The following is a 14,876-nucleotide window of genomic DNA, read 5'->3' on the forward strand; positions in this document are numbered from 1 at the left end:
CCTCATGCAGATTCTGGCCATAGTTCTCCAGTAAATACTGTTGTTAATGTGCTGTGAAATCACTTCTGACTTACAGCACATGTATAAGTTAATGACTTCCAAAAAGGTCCTAGCATTTATAGCCCTCCAACAAATACAGTAGTTGGATGTCAGATGTTGAATATAATGGACTATTCTGGATAATACCAATTAAATAATTGAAACGCCATAAAATATGAAATTTGTTATATTGGTCCTGTAATGTTTGTCACTATTTCCTGTTGTGTAGAATGGCAACATAAAAGCTACAGAAGTGACATCTCAGTTAAAAACTTACACCAGCCCTTGTCTAACATCCTTAAAATCCACGCCTCCTCTCGCTTTCACTGTCTGCATACCTTCATTCAGTGATCTCACCAAGGTCACAATGCTACTTTCCTTGAAACTCCCTTCCATTATATCAGATATGTCTAATCCAAAAGTGAACAGTCTTTCTTCTGTTGAAAGCCTTATTGCTCAGGGTTCCTCTCTCAGGGGCCAAAGATATGTGGTGAGCTGGACAGATGCTAGTGGCCAGACCTAAAATGAAATATCGCTGTCCCTTTTCTCTGTGTCCCTTTTCATTTTATGATTTCCCCCTTTTTACTCTCTGATCACCCTGCATCTCTCCCTGACTTCCTCTCTGTCAAGTTAGCATCCAGAGAGAGGACAGATCACTCTTGCCAGGAACTAATAACTAGTAGAGGGCTTCTGAAATTAGGCCTTAGGGTCCCATGTAATTTGATTGTCCACTGATGAACTAATCCACAAAATTTTTAAGTGATGACTAGCTACTGAGAGCCTCTCATACGCTTTACCAGAGCAACAAACATTTTCTGAGCTCCAGGAGAAGTGACAAGTGTGATAATAAATAGAGATGGGCACAAATCACCGGTTCATGCTGGTTCATTTATCAGCCAGACAGGTGTTTGGCACTTCAAAGCCTCCAGCAGGCACCCAGAGGCAGTGCCTGGAGAATGGGGCGAAGAGAAACCTTTCTCTAGCTGGGCACCAAACTCCTGTTTGGTTGATAAACAAACTGGCACATGTCCAACTCTAATAACGAAGAGTAGGAAGTCATGAAAAGGAATGGCGAGAACATAAAATCCAGCATATAGAAACATGAGTGATATTATATATAATATCTGTGTGTAATTGATACTCCATTTGAAAATGATGGTTGTGCCATTCAGAGCTCTTGGATCCAAAAAGCCATATTTTTTCAGTTTGGGAGTTGCATCTCAGTGATCCACACCTACAGATACCAAAACATGCTTAAATGGAAGAGAAGTCTAGTAGCAAAGCTTCATGACTTAGGATAGGCCTGACTTTGCCCTAGCTTTCTGTTAGAACAGGAATCCGCCTCAAGGCTTGCTGGGATGTTGTTTTATGAGATTATTTTATATGAATGGGCCACTGTGATAATTACTTGGTCTCTTCAGGAGTGCAAGGTCCCCCTTGCCCTCAAGGAGACACTCATTAGGCCCATTAGGAAGAAACCAAATTTGGTGGCAGATGACATTGGAAATTATAGACCTGTCGCCAATGTTTCTTTCCTCAGTAAAGTGGTTGAGAGGGTGGTGGCAGATCAGCTCCAGGCACTCTTGGACGAAACCAATGCTCTGGACCCATTTCAGTCGGGCTTTGGGCAGTGCTGTGGTACAGAGACGGCACTGGTCACACTGTTGGATGACCTGCTGAGGGAGGCTGATGGGGACAATATGTCCTTGTTGGTCCTCCTCAATATCTCAGCTGCCTTTGATACTGTCGACCACGGTATCCTCCTGGGGAGGCTCTCCGAGTTGGGAATCAGTGGCATGGCACTTGCCTGGCTCCATTCCTTCCTGGAGGACCGTCCCCAGAGAGTACAGCTTGGGGAAAATGTCTCAGCCCCGTGGAATCTCAATTGTGGGGTTCTGCAGGGGTCAATCATCTCCCCAATGCTGTTTAACATCTACATGAGGCCGCTGGGTGGGGTCATCAGGGGGTGTGGGGCATCGTGTCATCAGCTCTACATCTCCTTTTCACCTACCTCAGTGGATGCTGTCCTGCCCCTTCAGCGCTGCCTGGAGACTGTACTGGAATGGATGCAGTTGATTGGATTGAGGCTGAACCCGGACAAGACGGAGGTCTTGAGGGTGGGCGGCCGTTCCATTAGCAGCATAGGCAACTCCCTTTCTTTTGAGGGGACAACCCTTGCCGCAAAGAGTGAGGTTCGCAGCTTGGGGATACATCTGGACCCCGCACTTACCATGGAAACCCAGGTGGTGTCCATGGACCGCTCTGCCTATTTTCATTTATGGCGGATTGCCCAGCTACGACTGTATCTTGATGGGGGGCCCTCACTACTCTAGTTCATGCGCTCGTAATCTGGAGATTAGACCATTGTAATGCACTCTACGTGGGGCTGCCTTTGAGGCTGATGCGGAATCTTCAGGTGGTCCAGAATGAGGCAGCCAGGCTTCTTAGTGGGGTGAGAAAATACCAGCACATCTCCCCCACTCCGGTTGCACTGCACTGGTTACCTATTCGTTTCCGCATTGATTTCAAAGTGTTAATGATTACATATAAAGCCCTAAACGGTTTGGGACCTCAATATTTGGCAGATCGCCTCCTCCCGCCCAGATCTACCCGAATCACCCGACATAGCCAGCAGGGACAGCTGAGGGGACTGACGCCGATGGAGGCCCGGAAGGAGAAAACGAGAAACCGGGCCTTCTCGGCAGTCTCCCCTTGGCTGTGGAACACTTTCCCTACTGAAATTCAGCTGGCACCCTCGCTGGGTGTTTTCAAAAACCAGTTGAAAACTTGGTTATTTAAACAGGCCTTCCCTCCAGTCAGTTGTTTTCTTTTTTCTTCCTTTTTTGAGTCTTGCCATCTTGGAAATGTATTATATAAACATTTAAAATGAATTGTAATAATGGTATTTTCTATATGTTATCTTGTTGTGTTTTAACCTATGTAAGCTGCCCCGAGTAGACATTGTCTAGAGGGGCCGGGTAAAAAATCGAATGAATGAATGAATGAATGAATGAATGAATGAATGAATGAATAAATATCGCTTTGTACTGCAAGTAATAATAACATTATAATAATTAATAGTTTTAATGTTTTTATTGCAGCAAATACCAATCTGCTAATTCCTTCACTGTCTCTAAAGTATCAGGTTAGTGTTTACTTGCATGATATAATAATGACTTATTTTTGTATGCCACTTGAGAACATGATTTTTTATATGATTTCTGTATATAATTTTTTTTCGGGGGGGGGCTACATTTCAGTGCAAGCTGTCACTTGTGAAACAACTGTGGAACAGTTATGTCCATTTTACAAGCCAGCCACACATTGCCCGAGGTAAGTCAGCTAATTCTTTCTGCAGTTACCATCTCAGCAATGAAGAGAAAGGGAGTCTATGACTACTTATGTGATAGAGCAAAGCATGTAACATGAATATGGATGGGGCTTTTGAAAAAGTCAATATATGTTGTTGTGTCCTATCAAGTTCCTTTCAACTTTTGTCAACCCTAATAGGGTTTTCAAGTTACATCAGATATTAAAAGTTTATCATTGTTATCCCCATAACTAAGCCAGGTCTGAGTAGTTGTAGTCCAAAACTTTATCTACTATGTTAGACTTCAGTATATTTTAAACTTTGGGTTGCTAACAATGTGCTGAATTTTATGAATGAAAAAGTACAGGTGAAATCCCCATTACTTCATCAATTTATCTCTCCTGTTTCATTGACTGTAATAGTCTTTTTATTATATTATGGAATATTCATATCTGAAATAGTCATTTTTGTTTTCTTCTTTTCTATTATTTAAGGGTCTATTGTCCTCACAATTGCATGCAGGCAAATCCACACTATGCCCGAGTAATTGGAACACAAATTTATTCTGATGTAAGTAAGATAATATACTTTTAAGTCTGAAGTGCAGAATAATTGCATTTAGAAGTATTAATATTTGTATAAAACACTTAAAAGATATAAAGTTGAACCACAAACACTTTGGTTTCAGCTTGAGTTCACATTCATCAATTCTGAACCAGTTCAGCTGGCTAGATATGAAGGTAATAAATTACTATTTGCATTATAACACTGATTAAATGAATTTAAATGATAAATATTTTATTTCAGACATCTGCATTTTTAAAAAATATGCTGTTTCCATGATCACATCCTTTGAAGCATGTCAGTCATATTTGACCAAAAGATAGACAGAAGTATTTTAGAACATCATGGGATTAGTAGGGGATGGGTGGCAGGATTGGAATCTTGTGTGAAGGTGAAACATATTTGATACAAGTAGAGCATTTTTAATAGAGTGTTCCATTCTGAGTTTCTAGTCTTGATGTTCATGTGAATATCATTTTCCTTAGCATTTCCATTCTGTGCAGTATCAGCTTCTGTTTTGATATCGTCTTCTGTATTTTTCTGTGCACACACGTCTGAACTGTCCAGGCAAACACCTGAAAATGTGCATCGTGCATTTGTTATCAGCACTGCTCTCCCTATCCCACTACCTTTTACTTCTTAGCTTCTCCCTGGACAAAACGATGCAAAGATATTACGAAGCACCTTTGTATGCTACCAGCCTATGTCATCTGTATTACCATTCTGGTTCATTTGGCAGGGAAAATTGAAGCAGACATGGCCTGATCTCTACTGTTAGAGTGCTCAACTAAGGAAATGAGGACATCGCAGTGTAGGCATGTGTGCACATGTATGAACTGATTTCTAAAACTGTGCAGAAGCAAAAATTCTAGAATGGATCTAAAATATTTGAGTGTGGCATTCCACTTTGCATCTGTTTGCAGGCATTGATAAAATATTGCAAAAATACAAGTTCCGTGTGAAAGCAGATGGCTCCATCCAGATTGAGTTGTTGTACTAAGGGCAGCAGCACATGTATGCATTAGTAATGCTGTGAAAAAAGAACTCTGATGCAGTTATGTGAATATTCGCATCAAAATGGCAGTGTTTTATCAATGCACACCAGTTAGGATAGAACACTAGAGATGCAGATGATTTAAAAGGAACCTTGAAAAACTGAATCCAGAATTAATTGTAGATAAAGATGGGCACAAACTGCCAGTTTGGTGGTTTGTGCCAGTTCATCTATTGGCCGAACAGGTATTCGGAGCTTCAGAGCTCAACGTCCTCTGGTAGGCGCCCTCTTGGAGGCAGCGGCCTGGCTACTTTGCCTCCTCCAGGCTCTGCCTCTGAGTGAGGACCCACCAGAGGAGATGGGGCTTTGAAGCACCGAACACGTGTTCAGCTGATAAAGAAGCCAGCGCAAACCAGCAGTTGTACATGTTATCTTAAACTACCCTGACCTTGATGAAATTCCACTTCAGCATGCCATTTGATAGTTGATGACAGAATGTCTGTGTGATCAGCTTTTTGCTTGCTAATGAGCCATTGTCATTCTAAATACCAAGTACCCATGTAAGGATCTCCACTAGAGATGGGGGGTTATTTACAAATATCTCTGCACAGTTGGACTTAACAAGGAGCCTGTCCCTGCAGCCGGCCCATCCACTCATGCGTTCGGTGGTGGCAGCAGCCTTGTTCATCCTTCCAATCACTCCTGGAGCTTTGCTCTGCTCCTGCTTGCCTGGCCACTCCAGACAGCGGGAGGAAAGACGAGTCTCCCTGCATGGCTGCTGAGTCGCTAGCTGAGCGGGAAGAGAGTGGAGCTCCAGGAGCGATAGGAAGGATGAGCAAGGCTGCCACCACCACCAGACACATGAGTGGACGGGCCAGCCCCTGCGGCCCATCCACTCACTTGTTAGGTCCAGCTCCATGGTGACATTCATATACAAATACCCCCCATTTCTAATCACCATCTGTTTCCCACTTTGCTTGGTCACTCTTCCCTCCACCTTATATTTTCTGTATATAAATCTAAACATTGTTTTCTGGGGAAGTGAACTGTAATCCATAAAAGCACACAATGAAATTGAGTGTATTTGCATATGGCTATTGTTTCCATGATTCTTTCATTTTGGATTCTTTAGTGAGTTCACCTTTTGTGTTTGTTTTTCTAATGCACGCATTCTTTCGTTTGATATGAAATGGGAAAAAACTCTTTTGGGTTCTTTTGTTTTGGCATGCCGAAAGCCCCATGGAACGCTTAAAAACTATTCCAAAAAAGCAGAGAGGCAAGTTTACTTCATGAGGAAAAAAAATTCATTGTTGGACTACTGCCATCCCCCCAGTCTCACCAATTCAAAAATCAATAAAGCACCCTAAAATTAGAAAAAAAGAAAAGAAAAAAAAAGGCTGCAGGGACAGGCTCCTTATGAGTTGCCACATAAAAAAGCTGCCTAATCACTGTCCGTGGTCCTGATCCTGCCAGGTGCAATCTAGGGGTGATTTTTTTAATATTAAAGGTTCCCTCTCCATCATTAGGCTCCCAAAGGTTTTAAGCAGACATAGATGTGCAAACTGAATTTCAGCCATAGTCTATTAAAGGCTATTTATGTAGTCTATAAATTATATATTTATGGAAAAGTAAAAAGATAATTAATTTAAATAATTTAAGAACTAGTTAGCCAATTGGGAATACAACCTATGAAATGTTGACCAATCTAAAAATTGCCCCTCTGCCTTTCAAAGAACACTTACTCATGTTGTAGGGAAGGAGCAAGTACATACTTAGCTCAGAAGAGGCTGAGTTTTCTTTTTTTTGGCTTATGAATTAGACAGATAGATTTATCTGAGTGCTGCTGGATATTTTTTATTTATAGTTCACTAACAATTGTTATTGTTAACAATTGCTTAGAACAATTTATCACTTGAGAATGTGATCCAGATTTTATGAGCAGAATTTTGCAGCTTGCTTTACTCCACAGAGTTTTTATTGCCTTCTCTCTATGCTTTCCCATCTGCTGTCAAAACCACTTTGAATTTTAGGATGGTATAGAGGGATGTGGGAGTTGAGAGTCCTATCAGTTGTGCAAAACAATGGATTTAAACCATTGTTTATTTCATAGTTTTGGTGCTTGAAAGAGTAGTGGTTCTAAGCCCTCTTGATCCTTTGAGGTTCCAAAAAGGAGTGTGGAACAGCAAGCAGTCAAATAAACTAGATCTGATTACTGCCAAAATTTTGTTTTGAAAGGGCACATTTATTGTCTTTGTAAGCACTTGTTAAATAATATTTTAACAATATTAGCTTATTCAGAAATGTGAGCAATGTCTTTTTACAATAGTATAATAATCTATCCTCAGCTACGTGCTTATATGCTAGCTGAAGACCATGTTATGATTTAATTTTAGATTATATGTCTCTTTCCATGAAAGCATATTGATATTTCCTACAGTAGAACAAGAAAAATTGCAAGGATTATCATCTGACAGTACTGGGAAAAAATACTGTCTGGAGAAACAAATGCTTAAAAGAACATTTTAAAAATGGGTGACTTGGTTTTGCATTTTAGTACTATGCTGTTGTAGATATCTGGCATTTTGCTGAGTAGCAGAAGATGAAAAATGATTAAGCAGCTTGGTATTCAGATTCCATGACCTGTTAAATACAAAAAGCTCACACAGCATGGCAGTAAAGCAAGGCTTTGTAACACTGTTCATGCAGTCTTAGAAAATACAGTAGGCTACTTTGTGTATGCTTGCGACTGTATCACATGGATCAGAGTTTGAGAAGAAGGTGTCCCTGTAAGAGAAGTGGAAAGTATATTGCAAGTTTCCAGTACATAAATGCAGATTATTAATTATCCAGTAGCTTTCAGTGTTAGTGAGCTTTGCCTCTTTGGGCGGAACTATAAATGCCTTACTCTAAGAGAAAACTAAGCATCAACCTACAATATTGAAGATATAACATCACTGCTTGTGATACATTCCCCCAAATGCTTATTTTCTCCATTAAGCCATCATCATATCATAAGTAGCTCAGAATAAAGTTGATTCATTAAAATAAAGATGTACACAAGATTGATTATATGATATTCTTAAAAACTGATGAGAATAATAATTCCCTAAAATTAAAAATGAACATATTAGAACTTCCAGATATTTGCATATTCATAAATGTACTTTTTCATAGGTATAGACTTACACACACATGTATGGTATTCTGTAGTAACTGGGTTATTTGTAATGAATGTGCTCCCTTAACTTCAATAGAATTACATCATTTGGCAAAAATTAATCCATTCTCAGTCTTCTGTGAATTTCAGTGGAAGAGAATTTCCCTACCATGTAATTTGTATTAATTACCAAGATCAGTTGCAAAATGTCATTAATAAATGAACATACACATAAAGATGAACATTAAAAAAATGGTTGTCTTTATATTTCACAATAAGCCAGAATTCTAAACAATACTATTTTATTGTGAATGAATCAGTGGGCTTTTACTCAGTGCTTGATTGCTCCCCTTCAGTCCATCCCAACCACATGCAAGAGCAGCTAAGTAAAATGAATTCTACTTTCAGGAAACAGTTTTTGATTATAAAAACTTGTGAAACCCAGCTTACTAATATACACAGTGTAGTAAAAGTCCTGGTCTCTAACTTTTGGAATCTATCCCAATTCAGCTGTCTTCTTGTTGAATTTCCCTTTGAAAACCCCTTTGAAATTCTACAGTAGCCACTTCAAAATCCGAGATGTAGCATCCTGGAAAGTTGAAAGGTTGTGTTGATAAATTAAAAATGGATTGTAATGCCAGAAATTTCAGACTAAAAGAAATCTTTCTCTTTTTTTCTTAAAAGAGCTGCATAATTTTCCAGATGGTTTCTCTGTGGATTGTTCATTATGACATGTGAACCAGAAACTTTCCATGTTTCTCTCTAGCGAGAGTCATAATCATGAACAGAAAAGCACTATGACACTATGTCTCGGAGAAGACTATATTTCCTGGTTTGTGTGTCACAAATACAAAGCAAAACAAAAAACAGACAAAATGTCCACACTTAGTTTATCTGCTTCCTCTTGCAGGAGGACCCAAGCAGGAATGACCTGGCATATGGTGACACACGAATACAATCAATAATTATAAACGTTAAATTAATCTGTAAGTCAGTACTGTATCATTTTCCCAAACAATCCTTTCTTATGTTTTTCTTCAGATATCTAGTATCTGCCGGACAGCTGTTCATGCTGGAGTAATTCGGAATGAAGGGGGCTTTGTTGATGTTATGCCAGTAGATAAAAGAAGAATGTACATTGCTTCATTTCAAAATGGCATTTTTTCAGAAAGGTACAAAGCATGATGTTACTGTCCACATGCATATGCTTGTCATTCTTTGCAATGCTGCACTGCACGTTGGAATGGTTGAGTTTTAATTGATGATGATGATGTGCTGACAAGTCAGTTTTGACTTATGGTGCCCTTTTGGGGGGGGGGAGGTTCTAGCTAGAGAGCTCTCTGAAGTGGTTTTCTGCTGAGGGTGCCCTAGGGACTGTGCAGCTTGCCCAACGCCACATAAGCTAGCTATTCTCACAGGAGGCACAGTGGGGAATCAAACTCTCATCCTCTGGCTGAGCAACCAGAAACCTAATTCACTGAGCTATCCATCCAGCTTGAGCTGTAATTAATGCTAATTAAATAGATTGAGTTATATACAGTAACCATAGTAGAGGGGTACAGGAATTGCCAGTATCCCATAAGCTAAAACCATCACCCTGAAAGTTTCTTAAGAATAAAAGCAATCTCATTCATCCTGTAACAAACACCCCAGTAGAAATGGGCAAGAGAATTTCCTTTAGTATTTTAAATTTAATTTTCCATTTTGCTATTTTCCATTCCGCTAAGGTAGACAAGAAAGGATATATGTACATGGTAGGTGCACCAACTACGAGATTTGCTTTTGGCCTGATTCAGCATTTTTGAAAAAGTGTGTGTCTCAGCTAAGCCTGATTTGGAATTTATCTTCTTTGACTTGGTTCTGAAAACTTAACTGAGACCAAGACTTCTGAATATTCCTGCCTCTCATTGACTAAAATCCTGTTGTACAGCGCTGTGTGTTCAACCTGAAGTTGTACAATCAGTTCGGAAAATCACTGTCAGGCAGAAATGCTAATTCACAAAGCATGTCCACATGCATATCACACAGCAGTCACAATAATGGGGGCGCAACAGTTGTTTATTTGTGCAATTGCAATTCCCTATGTATAGTATCTGATACACAGATGTAAGCGTACCTTCATGTTACATAAAGATGATCACTTTTTAAGCCAATAAAACTTCAAAGATAGTTATAGTTTGTTTTGTGAGAACTAAATGAAATTTACTGGAATGAAGCCCAGAGGCTGGGCTGGGCTGGGCTGGGGAGTAAGTTTGCCAAACTATAGGCAGATGGGTAGGCAGGGTTTTTGTGCTACATACATTCAGTTTTTTTTTTAAAAAAACAACAACAACAACAATGGAATTGCTCGTGACTTTTTGATTCATTTCATGTTAGAGTTGGGAAAATTTTGCCAGCCAAGTTTCAGATGAACAGGTGCAGGGCGTTTTGTGGAAGTGTAGCCTTCCCCTTTTGAGGGTATCCATATGATAGTTCCCTAGGGTTCTTTGTAGACCATTGCTCTGAAATGGACCCACAAAATAGAGTGGCCCTAGATAACAAGCCATCAATATTTCAAAAAGAAATGGTGTTTGAAGAAGGTGAATCCTAAGGTTTTGATTGTTTATTTTTGTGGAAAGGGTTTCACTTTAGATGCTCTGACCCTCTGGAGAGCAGATTTGGGGAGATGCCCGTGGTCCCAGAGTCGATGGAGGATTGCAGATTGTTTCTCCTTCCCCATCCATTCACAGAAACTCTCTGGTGGCGGCACCTATTGCTGTAGTTGAGCAGTCTGTCTCTGTGGGGCTTTGCAGAAAAGATTAATGAATTGAATGGCCACCTCTGGTTTTCCTTTCCTTTCCTTGGTCCATCCAATTCTATTCTTGTGTAAGCTGTCTGTACAACTCAGGATCTGTGAATGATCTTAAAAGCTTCTTTCTTGGGCTACAAATCCCAGAACTATGTAACCACATGTGAAAAGTGGCTATTTTTCTGAGCACTGGGCCTGTTTATTTGACACTGCTGCAAACATATATGAGAGCTAGTCTTAACAGTCAAGTATTTCATAACCTGCAAAGATATATTTATTTGTTTAGATTCATAACTAGCAAACAAATTAACATAAAATAATAACATTAAAAACTATTTTCACTTGTAATTTCAGGGTTAGAGTGAGACAGATCTTTCTAGAGAGAGATTGTACAGTTTTGGTGCTACCATTGAAAAGGTCATGCTCCACATAACCGTGCATATAATCTTACAAGTGAACATAGGACAAGGCCTCTGTAGATGCATTAAGTGTCAGGGTGAATTAATGTCTTAAATAAGAGTATTTGATAAGATTAGGATCTTTCCAAACTAATCTGGATGAAAAATGTTATACATCCATTTCCTTCTGCAGTTTACAGAATCCTCCAGGAAGCAAAGCATTCAGAGTGTTTGCTGTGGTTTGAGAGAAGCAAGAAAATTATGAGAAGAGTATCAAAACACAGTGTTTGGAAGAAGAGGAAAAATACATTTAATCTACTTCCTCAAGTTTGTATAAAAGTGTAATATTGCTGTACAGAATATATTTACTGTTTCCTGATTGAAAAAGTGTTTAAGTGCATGTAAATCTTAATGGGGAAAGTCTATAAAATTAAACATGGGAAAAGTTATATGAAAACCTATGATGATAAATGACTCATTTTGGATCCTGTGTTAAATATTGCTATATTTTCTTAGCATTTATTCCTATGCAGTTCATTCCAAGCTCCATAGTTTCTTAAAAATCTGATTACATGATGATGGTGATGTGTTGTATAAGCCACTAGCTTTAACTGTAAAGGAATCTCTCTATATCCTCTGGGCATAGAATTTTTGATTGCATTTAAAAAATCATGGTGCTTTGAAATGAGTGGACAGGCATTATAGAATACACACTGTTTTATTTTGTACAACTATCATTATGGAGAACTTAATGGAATGGGAAATTTCACCAGCTTTATGCCATTTTCAATCCTTACTTTTTTTAATGTAAGTAATCCTTACATTACTTCACAATGGGCAAATTGAGGTGCTATAACCTCATACTAAGTAATTCTTTGGATAACAAAATGCAAAATATGGTTAAATATTAGGATTTTCAAAGTCTTAGAAACATGTCTGGTATTATTGGGACAGATATTAGACTAAAACTTTAGAACTGAAGTTAAACAGCCTAATGCAGGCAAGCATGAGCTTGTTTGGAGGAACAGCACTTCACAGTACCTAACACTGTTCTACATGGTATTGGTAAATAATGAATTTGCACTGTAAACAAATGTATAAAATAGTCCCTAATGGATCTTAATGTTTTCATCTGGCATATATTCCTGCAGGGCATGATACCAAAGATTATTATCTCATTATTGTGCTCTGCCATTTCATTTGATCTCATTTATGGTAAACAGTCCTGTGCATTAAGTGCTACCATATTGTGGTATATTTGGGTGGGGGGAAGCATATAGTGCCATATTGTGGTATATTAGGGAAGAAATACATAATGGTGACAATTATCCATTTTTCTATGAATGGTGTATTGTGTAGCACTGTAAAACTGATATTTTTAAAATGTTCTTGGTTTTGTAACTTTATAATTCAAACTTCATAATTTCTTTCCAAATATAATTCATACTAATTTTCTTCATAAATGCATCACAGTATTATTTTGTTGTGCTACATGTACTACCTCATGTAGTTAGGCAAATGTTAGGTTTTTAGGAAGAATCTTTTTGAATAAAAGTCAATGAATTACAATGTGTTTGATGGTATGTTTTTAATCCTGCAAAAATGCAGGCATCGTCATCATAATCCTAGAACTGCAGAGCTGGAATATCCGTATGGTTCACTGAGTCCAGACCCTGTCAAGGAGACACAGGTGGGGAACTGAACTCCTAGCCTTTTGCTCTACAGCCAGATACCTAAACCACTGAGCTATCAGCACTTCTAGCACATGCACACACAAACACACAACCTATTGACAAAACTGCAAAGAATCGTCATAGCTCCAGAACAGTTTGCACAGAGTGTGGGAAAGTCAGTTCTCTGGAATAATGGACCCAACTATCCATGCAGCCAATGTGGCTATTGGCTATTCTGACCATGGGATTCCAGGAGATACTTTTCCAAAGTCTGATTCTGTAGGTTTGATTTCTGGTATCTCCAGTGGATTGTCTCATCATATGGTTTTCATTTAATTAGACAGTAATACTGGAAAAAGCTAAAAGCAACAGGAAAAAAAAAAAAAGGAAGGTCAAGCATGGGATGGATGGAACCAAGCAAGGAAGGCATGGCCTTTAATTTGTAAAACTTGAGTAAGGCTACTCATGGTAGGACTTTTTGGGGGTCACTAATTCATAGGTGACCATGAATCAGCCACCCTGGGTAGACATGATCTAGAGGGGCGGGGTATAAATTTAATAAATAAATAAATAAATAAATAGGGTCAGAAGCAGTTGAAATATCTAATTTAGGAATTAGAGTTGGAAATTATTTATTTCTGCCTGCTGTTCAAACAATACTTGGCTAGATAAGTAAATGTTCTGGGTTCCATAGGAGGTAGTCAGAGTGTCTCAAAGGTCAGAAAAAGGTTAGGCTAGTTGTATGTTTTGAGGCTTCTGGGACAGTGACAGAACAGGGTTACAAAAAACTGGTTTATTTTAAATTTGAGGCCTCCATGAATGTGTGGCCAGGACCAAGTGGCCCTTTTGACCTTGGTGGCAGCACTTCACATTTTACTCATTTAGAGACCATACATGTTTGAATGGTACCCGCCGGAAAGGGAGAAAGACTTTCAGTCCATGATTCCACTGGCCTTTGCTTGCTTCCAAATACATTAATCGTGAAGTGATTACCTCATGCAGAAGCAAGGCTAAAGTTGAGCTGCTTTCTCAAACCTGGCTGGCTCTGACCCTCTTCCTTTCGGTCTTGGAGGTAATATATTAGGAACCACATGCCAGAAGTGTAATGAGTTGATGCCAACAGAGCTAGAGACAAAAGAGGCCCCATTCCCCCCAAATGCACTGAGAAAAATGTCATTTTATATAAAGCCATAGAACTGAACTGAGTGTAGAAGGCTTTTGAAATCAGCCTGAGGGCTACATCTCCTGTCTGAGACTATGAAAAATGCTACTGCACCCTCAGAGCTGTTTTTAGTATTGCCAGGTAAATCAAAAAGTGTTTTATGTTGCTCTCTCTTTTTTTGCAGAGGGAAGCTGAAGATGGTTTGGGCTCAGCATCAGTATTCATGCAGGGACCAGTGCTGAACCATTATACCAAGCTCTCTTTCAAGTTTGGTTTCCCACCAGCTTCCCTTTATCAATTTCAGCTTAATCTGGAAGCTGCTTGGTTTTCACCAGAGCAATGCTACAGCTCAGCAATAATGCTTTTGAGTAAGGTCAGCTTTTCTGAGGGATCCTTCAAAGCTAGAGCCAGGTCCAAAAATTGACAGGAAAACAAGAGGGAGAAATTCACCACTCTCATTTGGTTCTGGCAGGAGGGAAAGACCTTGCAACCAAGTTTCCAATTATTGATTTATATGGGAAAAAGTGGGAAGATGCATTCAGAGCTAGGCATGCTGAGGTGGACTCTATACAGTATGTGCTTCCTGCTGCTTAATCAATCCATGGAGAATTAAACATCATCCATTTGCATAAGCTTCATACTATTTTCTGGCCATGGTGGATTGTGATAGAATGCTGGGAAATAGGATCGATCGATCGATCGATCGATCGATCGATCTATCTATCTATCTATCTATCTATCTATCTATCTATCTATCTATCTATCTATCTATCTATCTATCTATCTATCTA

At 39.2% G+C, this 14,876-nt stretch overlaps 1 protein-coding gene across 1 annotated transcript in view; it reads left to right on the forward strand.

Annotated features, from left to right (window-relative positions):
- The window catches only part of CRISPLD1 (cysteine rich secretory protein LCCL domain containing 1), a 48,259-nt gene extending 35,440 nt beyond the window's left edge, over nucleotides 1-12,819 (forward strand). The window contains exons 11-15 of the mRNA XM_020787504.3: nucleotides 3,141-3,184; nucleotides 3,300-3,372; nucleotides 3,844-3,919; nucleotides 9,106-9,236; nucleotides 11,444-12,819. Coding sequence (XP_020643163.2) covers nucleotides 3,141-3,184; nucleotides 3,300-3,372; nucleotides 3,844-3,919; nucleotides 9,106-9,236; nucleotides 11,444-11,495 — 376 coding nt within the window. The 3' untranslated portion in view covers nucleotides 11,496-12,819. The remainder of the gene's footprint in view (nucleotides 1-3,140; nucleotides 3,185-3,299; nucleotides 3,373-3,843; nucleotides 3,920-9,105; nucleotides 9,237-11,443) is intronic.
- Nucleotides 12,820-14,876: the final 2,057 nt, after the last annotated feature.

Source organism: Pogona vitticeps, chromosome 4 (genome assembly GCF_051106095.1).
Source record: "Pogona vitticeps strain Pit_001003342236 chromosome 4, PviZW2.1, whole genome shotgun sequence".
Classification (NCBI taxonomy): domain Eukaryota; kingdom Metazoa; phylum Chordata; class Lepidosauria; order Squamata; family Agamidae; genus Pogona; species Pogona vitticeps.